Source organism: Rana temporaria, chromosome 2 (assembly GCF_905171775.1).
Source record: "Rana temporaria chromosome 2, aRanTem1.1, whole genome shotgun sequence".
Taxonomy (NCBI): Eukaryota; Metazoa; Chordata; class Amphibia; order Anura; family Ranidae; genus Rana; species Rana temporaria.
The window spans coordinates 108331815-108345698 of NC_053490.1; the positions used below are offsets into that span (position 1 = coordinate 108331815).

At 51.6% G+C, this 13884-nt stretch overlaps 1 protein-coding gene across 1 annotated transcript; it reads left to right on the forward strand.

The window, feature by feature from the left end:
• The first annotated feature begins 2059 nt into the window (after positions 1 to 2059).
• On the forward strand, positions 2060 to 9244 carry LOC120928232. Its single transcript, XM_040339339.1, has 6 exons — positions 2060 to 2099; positions 2499 to 2650; positions 5924 to 6365; positions 7688 to 7846; positions 8455 to 8545; positions 9085 to 9244. The coding sequence occupies exons 1-6, from the start codon at positions 2060 to 2062 to the stop codon at positions 9143 to 9145; spliced, it is 945 nt and encodes a 314-aa protein (XP_040195273.1). The 3' UTR covers positions 9146 to 9244.
• Positions 9245 to 13884: the final 4640 nt, after the last annotated feature.

Consider the following 13884-nt stretch of genomic DNA (forward strand, 5'->3'; position numbering starts at 1 on the left):
GGAGTTCCACCCAAAATTGGAACTTCCGATTATCCCACTCCTCACCCCCTTACATGCCACATTTGGCATGTAATTTTTTTTGGGGGGGAGTGGGGGCTTTAGGAGGAGTGGGACTTAGGGTTGCCACCTCATCCCTTTAAAACAGAACACATATTAATTACACAGGTTCTGTGGCTAATTAAGGTGGTAATTAGGACTCATTTGGTGCCTTACCTGCATTCAATTAGCCTCAGAACCTGTGTAATTCATATGTGTTCTGTTTTAAAGGGATGAGGTGGCAACCCTAGTGGGACTTCCTGTCCCACTTCCTCCTTCCGCTGAGAGGCTGGTTAGGCGATTAAGCTTAAATGCCTACAACAGCCCCTCCCTGTAGGCGATCGCCTAGGACACGTCACAGGTCCTAGGTGATCTCCTGTCTAATCAGACGGCGCCGGGCCATGCCGCGCGCACATGCGCAGTGCCGCTTGCGCATGTGCAGTGGGTGCCTGGCCGTGAAGCCGAAAGCTGTCACGGCCGGGTGGCCCACAGTTGAAATGAAAACGCCGGCCGGGGAGGGGGGGAGAGGAGCGGAGCCCCGGCCGACGCGTCGATGGAACGCTGGAGCAGGTAAGTGTATTTTTATTAAAAGCCAGCAGCTACACTTTTTGTAGCTGCTGACTTTTAATAAACATAAAAATTGGCTGGAACACCCCTTTAACTTTGTAAACTGTATTGGTTTGTAAACAGCGATTGTTTAACCACTTCAGTCCCGGAAGGATTCCCCTCCCCCTTAATGACCAGAGCATTTTTTTGCGATACGGCACTGACAATTGCCAATCGTGTGACGCTGTACACAAAACACAAATTTATGTTCTTTTTTACCCACAAATAGATTATTTAGGTGGTATTTGATCACCTCTGCAGTTTTTATTTTTTGCGCTATAAAACACAAAAAGAGCGACAATTTAAAAAAAGAAAAAATAAATAAATTGTTTTTACATTCTGCAATAATAAATACCCCAACCCCCCCCCCCCCCAAAATATATATATATATATATATATATATATATATATATATATATAATGAATTTATTCATCAGTTTAGGACAATATATATCCCTGTACATATTTTTGGTTAAAAAAACAAAAAACTCACAATAGGCGTATATTAAGTGGTTTGCACAAAAGTTATGGCATCTACAAACACTGGGATAGATTTTAGGGATTTTTATTTATTTTTTATTGTTTTTACTGGTTTGTGATTTTTAGCGCGGACAAATCTGACCCCAAATAACACTTTTTGGGGACCAGTGACATTATTACATTGATCAGTGCTATAAAAATGCACTAATCAATGTAAAAATGACACTGGCAGGGAAGGGGTTAACTGTGTTCCCTGGGTGGCTGCCTGGGACATGACAGATATCACTGTTCCCGATCACAATAGACAGTTCCCAATATCTAGCAAGAGAGACAGTCCCATATATACAGCAAGAGAGACAGTCCCAATATCCAGGCAGCATTATAAGACATCCCCATATCCTGACAGCGGCATTACTAGACAGTCAAGCAGCCCCTATATTCATCCAGCAACAACACTGACAGTTTTAAATAATTACCAAAATCAATGTACAGTCTTCCTCAGGCAGTGAGCAGTCAGAAGTTTCAGGACAGGACACCACACTGCAGCTCTTCCTCACACTCACAGGAACATCCACTCTACTACAGGGAGAGGCAGAGTGCAGCTGATATTGCTCCACTCTCTTAAAGGGGTTATAAAATAAAATAAAAATTCCCCCCTAAATAGCTTCCTTTACCTTAGTGCAGTCCTCCTTCACTTACCTCATCCTTCCATTTTGCTTTTAAATGTACTTATTTCTTCTGAGAAATGCTCACTTCCTGTTCTTCTGTCTGTAACTCACCACAGTAATGCAAGGCTTTCTTCATGGTGTGCAGAAAGCCTCTTGAGGGGGGAGGGGGCGAGCAGGCAAGTCAGGACACTCTCTACTTTGCAGATAGAGAAAGGAGCTGTGTGCTAGTGGGCATCCGGACACTCCTGCTCGCCCTTTCCCCCCTCAAGATGCTTTCTGCACACCAAGAAGAAAACCTTGCATATGGTGGTGAGTTACAGACAGAAGAACAGGAAGTGAGCATTTCTCAGAAGAAAAAAGGACATTTAAAAGCAAAATCGAAGGATGAGGTAAGTGAAGGAGGACTGCACTAAGGTAAAGAAAGCTATTTAGGGAAAAAAAACATTCCTTTACAACCCCTTTAAGGCTGCTGCCGGTACTATAGGAGCTGTGTCGGCTTATGTGGCCGCCAGCTGACTCTGCGGGCTGAGAGCTGCTTAAAACAAGCTATATATTAAAAAAAAAACTCTGCTCCCTGTCAGAAGTACCAGAACTCAGTTCTGGCACACACACACAAAATAACTGAATATAATATAATAGGATTGTACTTATCTTTCTTAGATAATATAAAATTAATATTTGTATTTATTTTCTCTTCTGTGATTATAGATCCGAATGAACGTTATAGATATGTTGTGTATGAGCCGTCAGGCAAGGAGTACAAGATTGAGATATTTCTACCTGAGCCAATAGTTGAAGATACCAAAGCTGATGAGAAGGATTTACCTGCGGAGTCCAACCTCACACCTGAGGAGCACAAAGTAGACGTGCTATATGCACCTGAAGAATCCAATCTCACAGCCGAGGAACACAAAGCGGACGTGCTATATGCACCTGAAGAGTCCGAGCTTGCCCCCGAGGAACACAAAGCGGACGTGCTATATGCACCTGAAGAGTCCGAGCTTGCACCCGAGGAACATATAGCGGACGCGCTATATGCACCTGAAGAGTCCGAGCTTGCACCCGAGGAACACAAAGCGGACGTGCTATATGCACCTGAAGAGTCCGAGCTTGCACCCAAGGAACATATAGCGGACACGCTATATGCACCTGAAGAGTCCGAGCTTGCACCCGAGGAACACAAAGCGGACGTGCTATATGCACCTGAAGAATCCAATCTCACAGCTGAGGAACACAAAGCAGATGTGCTATATGCACCTGAAGAGTCCGAGCTTGCACCCGAGGAACACAAAGCGGACGTGCTATATGCACCTGAAGAGTCCGAGCTTGCACCCGAGGAACATATAGCGGACGTGCTATATGCACCTGAAGAGTCCGAGCTTGCACCCGAGGAACACAAAGCGGACGTGCTATATGCACCTGAAGAGTCCGAGCTTGCACCCGAGGAACACAAAGCGGACGTGCTATATGCACCTGAAGAGTCCGAGCTTGCACCCAAGGAACATATAGCGGACGCGCTATATGCACCTGAAGAGTCCGAGCTTGCACCCGAGGAACATATAGCGGACGCGCTATATGCACCTGAAGAGTACGAGCTTGCACCCGAGGAACACAAAGCGGACGTGCTATATGCACCTGAAGAGTCCGAGCTTGCCCCCGAGGAACACAAAGCGGACGTGCTATATGCACCTGAAGAGTCCGAGCTTGCACCCGAGGAACACATAGCGGACGCGCTATATGCACCTGAAGAGTCCGAGCTTGCACCCGAGGAACACAAAGCGGACGTGCTATATGCACCTGAAGAGACCGAGCTTGCACCCAAGGAACATATAGCGGACACGCTATATGCACCTGAAGAGTCCGAGCTTGCACCCGAGGAACACAAAGCGGACGTGCTATATGCACCTGAAGAATCCAATCTTACAGCTGAGGAACACAAAGCAGATGTGCTATATGCACCTGAAGAGTCCGAGCTTGCCCCCGAGGAACACAAAGCGGACGTGCTATATGCACCTGAAGAGTCCGAGCTTGCACCCGAGGAACATATAGCGGACGTGCTATATGCACCTGAAGAGTCCGAGCTTGCACCCGGGGAACACAAAGCGGACGTGCTATATGCACCTGAAGAGTCCGAGCTTGCCCCCGAGGAACACAAAGCGGACGTGCTATATGCACCTGAAGAGTCCGAGCTTGCACCCGAGGAACATATAGCGGACGTGCTATATGCACCTGAAGAGTCCGAGCTTGCACCCGAGGAACACAAAGCGGACGTGCTATATGCACCTGAAAAGTCCGAGCTTGCACCCGAGGAACACAAAGCGGACGTGCTATATGCACCTGAAGAGTCCGAGCTTGCACCCGAGGAACATATAGCGGACGCGCTATATGCACCTGAAGAGTCCGAGCTTGCACCCGAGGAACATATAGCGGACGCGCTATATGCACCTGAAGAGTACGAGCTTGCACCCGAGGAACACAAAGCGGACGTGCTATATGCACCTGAAGAGTCCAAGCTTGCCCCCGAGGAACACAAAGCGGACGTGCTATATGCACCTGAAGAGTCCGAGCTTGCACCCGAGGAACACATAGCGGACGCGCTATATGCACCTGAAGAGTCCGAGCTTGCACCCGAGGAACACAAAGCGGACGTGCTATATGCACCTGAAGAGTCCGAGCTTGCACCCAAGGAACATATAGCGGACACGCTATATGCACCTGAAGAGTCCGAGCTTGCACCCGAGGAACACAAAGCGGACGTGCTATATGCACCTGAAGAATCCAATCTCACAGCTGAGGAACACAAAGCAGATGTGCTATATGCACCTGAAGAGTCCGAGCTTGCCCCCGAGGAACACAAAGCGGACGTGCTATATGCACCTGAAGAGTCCGAGCTTGCACCCGAGGAACATATAGCGGACGTGCTATATGCACCTGAAGAGTCCGAGCTTGCACCCGAGGAACACAAAGCGGACGTGCTATATGCACCTGAAGAGTCCGAGCTTGCACCCGAGGAACACAAAGCGGACGTGCTATATGCACCTGAAGAGTCCGAGCTTGCACCCGAGGAACATATAGCGGACGCGCTATATGCACCTGAAGAGTCCGAGCTTGCACCCGAGGAACACAAAGCGGACGTGCTATATGCACCTGAAGAGTCCGAGCTTGCACCCGAGGAACACAAAGCGGACGTGCTATATGCACCTGAAGAATCCAATCTCACAGCTGAGGAACACAAAGCAGATGTGCTATATGCACCTGAAGAGTCCGAGCTTGCCCCCGAGGAACACAAAGCGGACGTGCTATATGCACCTGAAGAGTCCGAGCTTGCGCCCGAGGAACATATAGCGGACGTGCTATATGCACCTGAAGAGTCCGAGCTTGCACCCGAGGAACACAAAGCGGACGTGCTATATGCACCTGAAGAGTCCGAGCTTGCACCCGAGGAACACAAAGCGGACGTGCTATATGCACCTGAAGAGTCCGAGCTTGCACCCGAGGAACATATAGCGGACGCGCTATATGCACCTGAAGAGTCCGAGCTTGCACCCGAGGAACCTAAAGCGGACGTGCTATATGCACCTGAAGAGTCCGAGCTTGCACCCGAGGAACACAAAGCGGACGTGCTATATGCACCTGAAGAGTCCGAGCTTGCACCCGAGGAACATATAGCGGACGCGCTATATGCACCTGAAGAGTCCGAGCTTGCACCCGAGGAACACAAAGCGGACGTGCTATTTGCACCTGAAGAGTCTGAGCTTGCACCCGAGGAACACAAAGCGGACGTGCTATATGCACCTAAAGAGTCCGAGCTTGCACCCGAGGAACAAATAGCGGACGCGCTATATGCACCTGAAGAGTCCGAGCTTGCACCCGAGGAACACAAAGCGGACGTGCTATATGCACCTGAAGAGTCCGAGCTTGCACCCGAGGAACACAAAGCGGACGTGCTATATGCACCTGAAGAGTCCGAGCTTGCACCCGAGGAACATATTGCGGACGCGCTATATGCACCTGAAGAATCCGAGCTTGCACCAGAGGAACACAAAGCGGACGCGCTATTTGCACCTGAAGAGTCCGAGCTTGCCCCCGAGGAACACAAAGCGGACGTGCTATTTGCACCTGAAGAGTCCAAGCTTGCACCCGAGGAACACAAAGCAGACGTGCTATTTGCACCTGAAGAGTCCGAGCTTGCACCCGAGGAACACATAGCGGACGCGCTATATGTACCTGAAGAGTCCGAGCTTGCACCCGAGGAACACAAAGCGGACGTGCTATATGCACCTGAAGAGTCTGAGTTCACAGGTGGATGGCGACAGACGGCAGTTGAGGAGGATTTAGCTACAGAGTCCAATCTGTCAGCTGAAGATACCAAAGCAGATGATACAAGTGTACCTGCGGAGTCCAAGCACACAGGTGAAGATACCAAAGCAGATGAGATGGTTGTACCTGCGGAGTCCAGGCTCACAGGTGAAGATACGAAGGCAGATGAGATGGATGTACCTGCGGAGTCCAAGCTTGCAGGTGAAGAAACAAAGGCAGATGTGACGTCTAAGCCCCCAGACACCCAGGATACAGGTAAGAGAATATAACGTGATCATTTGAAGTCAGTGCTCTAACCAATTACTTAAATTTTGTCTGATTCTTGCTAAAATGGCCACAATTCAAGACACGGGTGGGTCTGCAAGCATCACCCATCCCTACAAAAGTCTGTTTAAAATTCAGGGGGTAAATTATCGGGCAAACAGTGACTGCATCCTATCAGATGTAATCATTGTTTGGCAGCACCAGCAGCCATGGCTGCCTGAATATAATAGAGATCCCTTCATCCATGCTGCTATTAGGGAAGACTTACACAGTGGGCAGGAACACTATTTGAGGGGTTTGAAAACTTGGGTGACTTCTGGGGAATTGAATTCCATGCACATTCTGTCTGTCTCATAAATCCCCGGGGGCCAGGCCAAAACGGCAGCAGGAGGTGGAACACAGAGTACCCTCCGTTCTTATGCTTGGCTGTGCACCGACCAGCTGCCGAGTCCATAATTTTATAGATGCTTGCACAGTCTTTTATTTTTTGGTAGTTCTAGGGGACTTCCATACACCCCTCTGGTGCTGTCCCTGCATGGATGTATATTTTATAAATGTCCAATAGTAAAAGCACTTATGGAATTTGGGGTTCTAAAAAAGAAGGGCCATTATCAGTTCTAAGCAAATACACATTCTTTGTCATGAAGTAAAACGCCTATGTGAGAAGGAAGTAACCATCCCCTGACTCAGGAGCCACACACCTATGTCAAGTCATTGCCTCAGTGAATAGGTTCTGGCCCACTGCCCCAGAACTAGCATGCAGCACATGAGCCAGGGAATATCTACTTCAAGCCAACAAGGCTTTCTCTCAGGCCCCATACACACGACCGAGTTTCTCGGCAGAATTCAGCCAGAAACTCGATCGGAGCTGGATTCTGCCGAGAAACTCGGTCGTGTGTACACTTTTCAGCAAGGAAGCCGACGAGGAACTCGTCGGGGCGAATAGAGAACATGTTCTCTATTTCCTCGTTGTTCAATGAGGAAAGTCAGCCCGCCGAGATCTCGGTGGCTTCCACACTGAACTCGACGAGGAACTCGATGTGTTTGGCACGTCGAGTTCCTCGGACGTGTGTACGGGGCCTCACTTATTTTATCACAGCCACAACGGCCAGAACGGTGCAAGGCAGGCTGGAATCTGATTGCCCGCTGTGGGGAAATAATAGCCGTTCTTATGCTGACAATTATCTAGAAAACCCAAAGGACTTCTAAACTCTAATCAAATTTTTAATGTATAAATAACATTTATGATTTTGTATCCTTGTAGATAATGTACCTGAGAAATGTATATCTTTGTTTCTTTTCTGTTATTCTAGGACTAGATTTGCTGGGTAGAGACTATCAGTATATTCCAGCCCTGGGAAAAGACAATGAATATCTGGCCATTTTGCCAGGTGGTCAGAGGATGCTGGATGAACCCGAAGGCCAAGATTCCTCAGAAGATGTCCGGGCTTGGTATCACACCAAGGTGCAAGGTAAGTGAAATGTTCTGAAATAAGAATGGGCTTAATGCAGCTAGTGTAATATTAATTATGATTTAAAGCACAGCTCCAGCCAAAACTTTTATTTTTTTAGTTAATATGGTGTGGGGAGGAGTTGGTAAGATTTCTTCTTACATCCTGTGTGCTCTCCAGGACACAAAGGGAGGTAGAGGTAAAGTGAGGAGACATAACGTTTGTTCGCAATTTCCCCACCTGGAGTTCCACATGATTAATTTTACCCAGCTATGTTATCCCGATACATTGAGGCCCCGTACACACGGCCGAGGAACTCGACGTGCTTGGCACGTCGAGTTCCTCGTCGAGTTCTGGGATGAAGCCGCCGAGGAGCTCGGCGGGACGCCTTCTCCCATAGAACAACGAGAAAATAGAGAACATGTTCTCTATTTTCTCGTCGAGCTCCTCGGCGGCTCCATCGAGCCAAAACTGTACAGACGACAGAGTTTCTCGGCAGAATCCGGGTTTTGACCGAGTTTCTCGGTGAATTCTGCCGAGAAACTCTGTCGTGTGTACGGGGCCTTAGAAGTTCTTACATGTGCTCTTATCATTGACAATAACGCTTTATTTCCTTCTTTTTGTTGAAGTCCCTATTTGGCTCCTGGCTATCATGACGGTGATACTCAGTGGATTTATTTTCATGTTGGTCGTCATCTGCATCTGCAAAGCAAAGAATCAGTAAGTATCCACAATTTATACAATTGAAAATATTTGTATTTATTTTTCTGTTTGGCCAGTACTTCAAGACATGTGCCGGTGACAACCTGTGCTATTAAAAATGGGTCACTGATCCTGTACTTCGAGGCATGTGTTGGTGACTACCTGTGGTATGACATGGGCCACTGATCCTGTACTTCCAGGCATGTGTCGGTGACTACCTGTGGTATGACATGGGCCACTGATCCTGTACTTCCAGGCATGTTTTGGTGACTACCTGTGGTATGACATGGGCCACTGATCCAGTACTTCCAGGCATGTGTTGGTGACTACCTGTGCTATGACATGGGCCACTGATCCAGTACTTCTAGGTCTGTGCCAGTGACAACCTGTCATACCACAGATCTCTAATCCAGAACATTCATGCCTGTTTTGGTGTCATACCATGTGGGCCCCTGATACAGTGTTTCTAGGCTTATCCTGCTGTTTACCTCTGACTGTATTTGTTGCCCATTTTTTCTATTGTCCACTATAAACTAAACTTTTTCTTCTTTTTGCAGGTGGAAACAAAAATCAAGATTAAATGAAACAGACCAACTGACAAGCGTTGTTGTAAAATAAAACAATAGATTTTACAAGGAAAGGAAGTTTTTTACCAAGCCAACAAATGAGGAAATGGAACTATATCTTCGAGGACGTGATTCAGGAATTGGAAAGAGAAGGGAGTGAGATGGGTGGGGTGGGTGAGAAGGGAGGGGTGGGTGCAGAGTGCAGAGGGTGAGGTGGGTGTGATGGGTGCAGAGTGCAGAGGGTGAGGTGGGTTCAGAGGGTGAGATGGGTGGGGTGGGTGCAGAGGGTGAGAAGGGAGGGGTGGGTGCAGAGTGCAGAGGGTGAGGTGGGTTCAGAGGGTGAGATGGGTGGGGTGGGTGCAGAGGGTGAGATGGGTGCAGAGGGTGAGGTGGGTGGGATGGGTGCAGAGGGTGAGGTGGGTGCAGAGGGTGAGATGGGTGGGGTGGGTGCAGAGTGTGAGGTGCAGAGTGCAGAGGATGAGGTGGGTGCAGAGGGTGAGGTGGGTGCAGAGGGTGAGAAGGGAGGGGTGGGTGCAGAGTGCAGAGGGTGAGGTGGGTGGGATGGGTGCAGAGTGCAGAGGGTGAGGTGGGTTCAGAGGGTGAGATGGGTGGGGTGGGTGCAGAGGGTGAGAAGGGAGGGGTGGGTGCAGAGGGTGAGGTGGGTGGGATGGGTGCAGAGTGCAGAGGGTGAGGTGGGTTCAGAGGGTGAGATGGGTGGGGTGGGTGCAGAGGGTGAGGTGGGTGCAGAGGGTGAGGTGGGTGCAGAGGGTGAGGTGGGTTCAGAGGGTGAGATGGGTGGGGTGGGTGCAGAGGGTGAGGTGGGTGCAGAGGGTGAGGTGGGTGGGATGGGTGCAGAGGGTGAGGTGGGTGCAGAGGGTGAGATGGGTGGGGTGGGTGCAGAGGATGAGGTGAGTGCAGAGGGTGAGGTGGCCGGGATGGGTGGGGTGGGTGCAGAGGGTGAGAAGGGAGGGGTTGGTGCAGAGTGCAGAGGGTGAGGTGGGTGGGATGGGTGCAGAGGGTGAGGTGGGTTCAGAGGGTGAGATGGGTGGGGTGGGTGCAGAGGGTGAGAAGGGAGGGATGGGTGCAGAGTGCAGAGGGTGAGGTGGGTTCAGAGGGTGAGATGGGTGAGGTGGGTGGGGTGGGTTGCAGAGGGTGAGGTCGGTGCAGAGGGTGAGGTGGGTGGCATGGGTGCAGAGGGTGAGGTGGATGGGTGCAGGGTGCAGAGGGTGAGGTGGGTTCAGAGGGTGAGATGGGTGGGGTGGGTGCAGAGGGTGAGGTGGGTGGGATGGGTGCAGAGTGCAGAGGGTGAGGTGGGTGCAGAGGGTGAGATGGGTGGGGTGGGTGCAGAGTGTGAGGTGGGTGCAGAGGATGAGGTGGGTGCAGAGGGTGAGGTGGGTGCAGAGGGTGAGAAGGGTGGGATGGATGCAGAGTGCAGAGGGTGAGGTGGGTGGGATGGGTGCAGATTGCAGAGGGTGAGGTGGGTGGGATGGGTGCAGAGTGCAGATGGTGAGGTGGGTTCAGAGGGTGAGATGGGTGGGGTGGGTGCAGAGGGTGAGAAGGGAGGGGTGGGTGCAGAGGGTGAGGTGGGTGGGATGGGTGCAGAGTGCAGAGGGTGAGGTGGGTTCAGAGGGTGAGATGGGTGGGATGGGTGCAGAGTGCAGAGGGTGAGGTGGGTGCAGAGGGTGAGATGGGTGAGGTGGGTGCAGAGGATGAGGTGGGTGCAGAGGATGAGGTGGGTGCAGAGGGTGAGGTGGGTGCAGAGGGTGAGATGGGTGGGGTGGGTGCAGAGGGTGAGAAGGGAGGGGTGGGTGCAGAGGGTGAGGTGGGTGGGATGGGTGCAGAGGGTGAGGTGGGTGCAGAGGGTGAGATGGGTGGGGTGGGTGCAGAGGATGAGGTGAGTGCAGAGGGTGAGGTGGCCGGGATGGGTGGGGTGGGTGCAGAGGGTGAGAAGGGAGGGGTGGGTGCAGAGTGCAGAGGGTGAGGTGGGTGGGATGGGTGCAGAGGGTGAGGTGGGTTCAGAGGGTGAGATGGGTGGGGTGGGTGCAGAGGGTGAGAAGGGAGGGATGGGTGCAGAGTGCAGAGGGTGAGGTGGGTTCAGAGGGTGAGATGGGTGGGGTGGGTGCAGAGGGTGAGGTGGGTGGGGTGGGTGCAGAGGGTGAGGTGGGTGCAGAGGGTGAGGTGGGTGGGATGGGTGCAGAGGGTGAGGTGGATGGGTGCAGGGTGCAGAGGGTGAGGTGGGTTCAGAGGGTGAGATGGGTGGGGTGGGTGCAGAGGGTGAGATGGGTGCAGAGGGTGAGGTGGGTGGGATGGGTGCAGAGTGCAGAGGGTGAGGTGGGTGCAGAGGGTGAGATGGGTGGGGTGGGTGCAGAGTGTGAGGTGGGTGCAGAGGATGAGGTGGGTGCAGAGGGTGAGATGGGTGCAGAGGGTGAGGTGGGTGCAGAGGGTGAGAAGGGAGGGGTGGGTGCAGAGTGCAGAGGGTGAGGTGGGTGGGATGGGTGCAGAGTGCAGAGGGTGAGGTGGGTTCAGAGGGTGAGATGGGTGGGGTGGGTGCAGAGGGTGAGAAGGGAGGGGTGGGTGCAGATGGTGAGGTGGGTGGGATGGGTGCAGAGTGCAGAGGGTGAGGTGGGTTCAGAGGGTGAGATGGGTGGGATGGGTGCAAAGTGCAGAGGGTGAGGTGGGTGCAGAGGGTGAGATGGGTGAGGTGGGTGCAGAGGATGAGGTGGGTGCAGAGGATGAGGTGGGTGCAGAGGGTGAGGTGGGTGCAGAGGGTGAGATGGGTGGGGTGGGTGCAGAGGGTAAGAAGGGAGGGGTGGGTGCAGAGTGCAGAGGGTGAGGTGGGTGGGATGGGTGCAGAGTGCAGAGGGTGAGGTGAGTGCAGAGGGTGAGGTGGGTTCAGAGGGTGAGATGGGTGGGGTGGGTGCAGAGGGTGAGGTGGGTGCTCTCCTCTCCACCCCCCCCCCCCCAGATTCCAGTACAGTCAGAGCTCCACATTCAACTTTCCTCGTTCTACTCACAGCGCTCTTTCCTCGTTCTCTTCACTTCCGCCCCCCCCTGAGCTCAGCTGAATAGTCCGTCGGACGGCCGCGGAGCTGGCAGTGGTGAGGCCGGCTGAGCGGCCCCGACTCACGGAGCAGCCCAGATGACGCAGCACTTTGATAAGGGATGGGGACCCCGGCCAGAAGGACATGGATGCGGCTCATCCCGAGGAGCCGGCCACGGAGAGGCCGGCAGCGGATGAGCAGGGCCGGCTCAAGCAGCTGCAAAATCAGGCACAAAATTGACATGTGGCCGGCTGCCGCGGCCCACCGGGCATATGCCCGGTGTGCCCTATGGCCAGTCCGGGCCTGGGGTGGTTGTACAACAGTCCGGGCCAGGACAATGGGTGGGCAGGAGGAAAAGCTGCCCTGGGCACTGTGGTATTATGTGGGTTTGGGGGGCACCACAAGAAGATTAGAGGGAGGGGAATTGTGTTGGGTGGAGGAATTTTGGGAGTGACAGGGGTTAACAATTGAAGATTTGGTGAGGTGTGTGAGAATAGCTAATTCTAATTGGGGGGGGGGGATTTGTGTTAGGATGGGGAAGAGTATTTGTGCTAAGAGGGAGGATTAGGGGGGTTTGTGCTATAAAAGTAATATGCTAGAGGGGATTTTTTTGGGGGGGGGGGTGGGGGTGGGGTTGTGCTAGTAGGAGTGATTGGGGTATTTGTGCTAGGAGGGTAAATTTGTGGGGGGAGATTTTTTCTAGGATAGGGGGATTAGTGAGGGGAATTTCTGCTGAAAGGGGGGGGTGGAGGATTGTGCTTGGAGGGGAAAGTTGAGGAATAGAGGATTTGTACTAGGAGGGGGAATATTTATTCATTATTTTATTTTTTGGGGAGGGGATCGATTTTTATTTTTTGGGGGTGGGGTTGCTGACACATAATGCTCATACATAATGGGGGGGGGCGCATTTGGTATGTTTGCCCTGGGCAGAGAACACTGCTATGAAGGGGCAGGGGGCACTACAATGGAGCAGGATGTACAACAATCAGGGCCAGGACAAGGGGTGGGCAGGAGGAGAGGCTGCCCTGGGCACTGTGGTATTATGTGAGGTGGGTGGGCACCACAAGGAGATTGGAGGGAGGGGATTTTGTGTTGGGTGGAGGAATTTGGGGGGTGACAGGGGTTAACAAATGGAGATTTGGTGAGGTGTGCTAGGAATTTTAATTTGGGGTAAAGTTGATCCAGGGAAAATCCGATTGCCTCTCGGGGGATCAAGAAGGAATTTTTTTCCCCTGCTATAGCGAATTGGATTATGCTCTGCTGGGGTTTTTCACCTTCCTCTGGATCAACTGTGGGTATATGGGACTGTATGATACTGTTTTATTTTTCATTTTTTTTATGGTTGAACTGGATGGACTGGTGTCTTTTTTAAACCTGACTAACTATGTAACAATGGAGCGGGATGGCAGAGGAAACTGCTATGGGGGGGCAGAGGGCACTGGACACTGCTTTGGGGGTGCACAGGACCCTACTGTTAGGGGGAGAGTCAGAAGATGCTACTGTGTTAGGTGAAGTTTCACTTTAAGTTGACCGGAGATGAATCGAAGTTCGGCGGGCTGTTCAGCACTGCTGTATAGACATGTCCATTCATTATCGTCCGACTGCATTTTCGTCCAAATTTCTGGGATTTTCGTGTTATTTAATAAAATACTCTTTTTTCCCAAGATTACTCCCACGATATGTAAATCAGCGACTACATCGCTGTAGAAGGTGATTTCACTATCACAGTTAAAAAAAAGAGCGTATATGC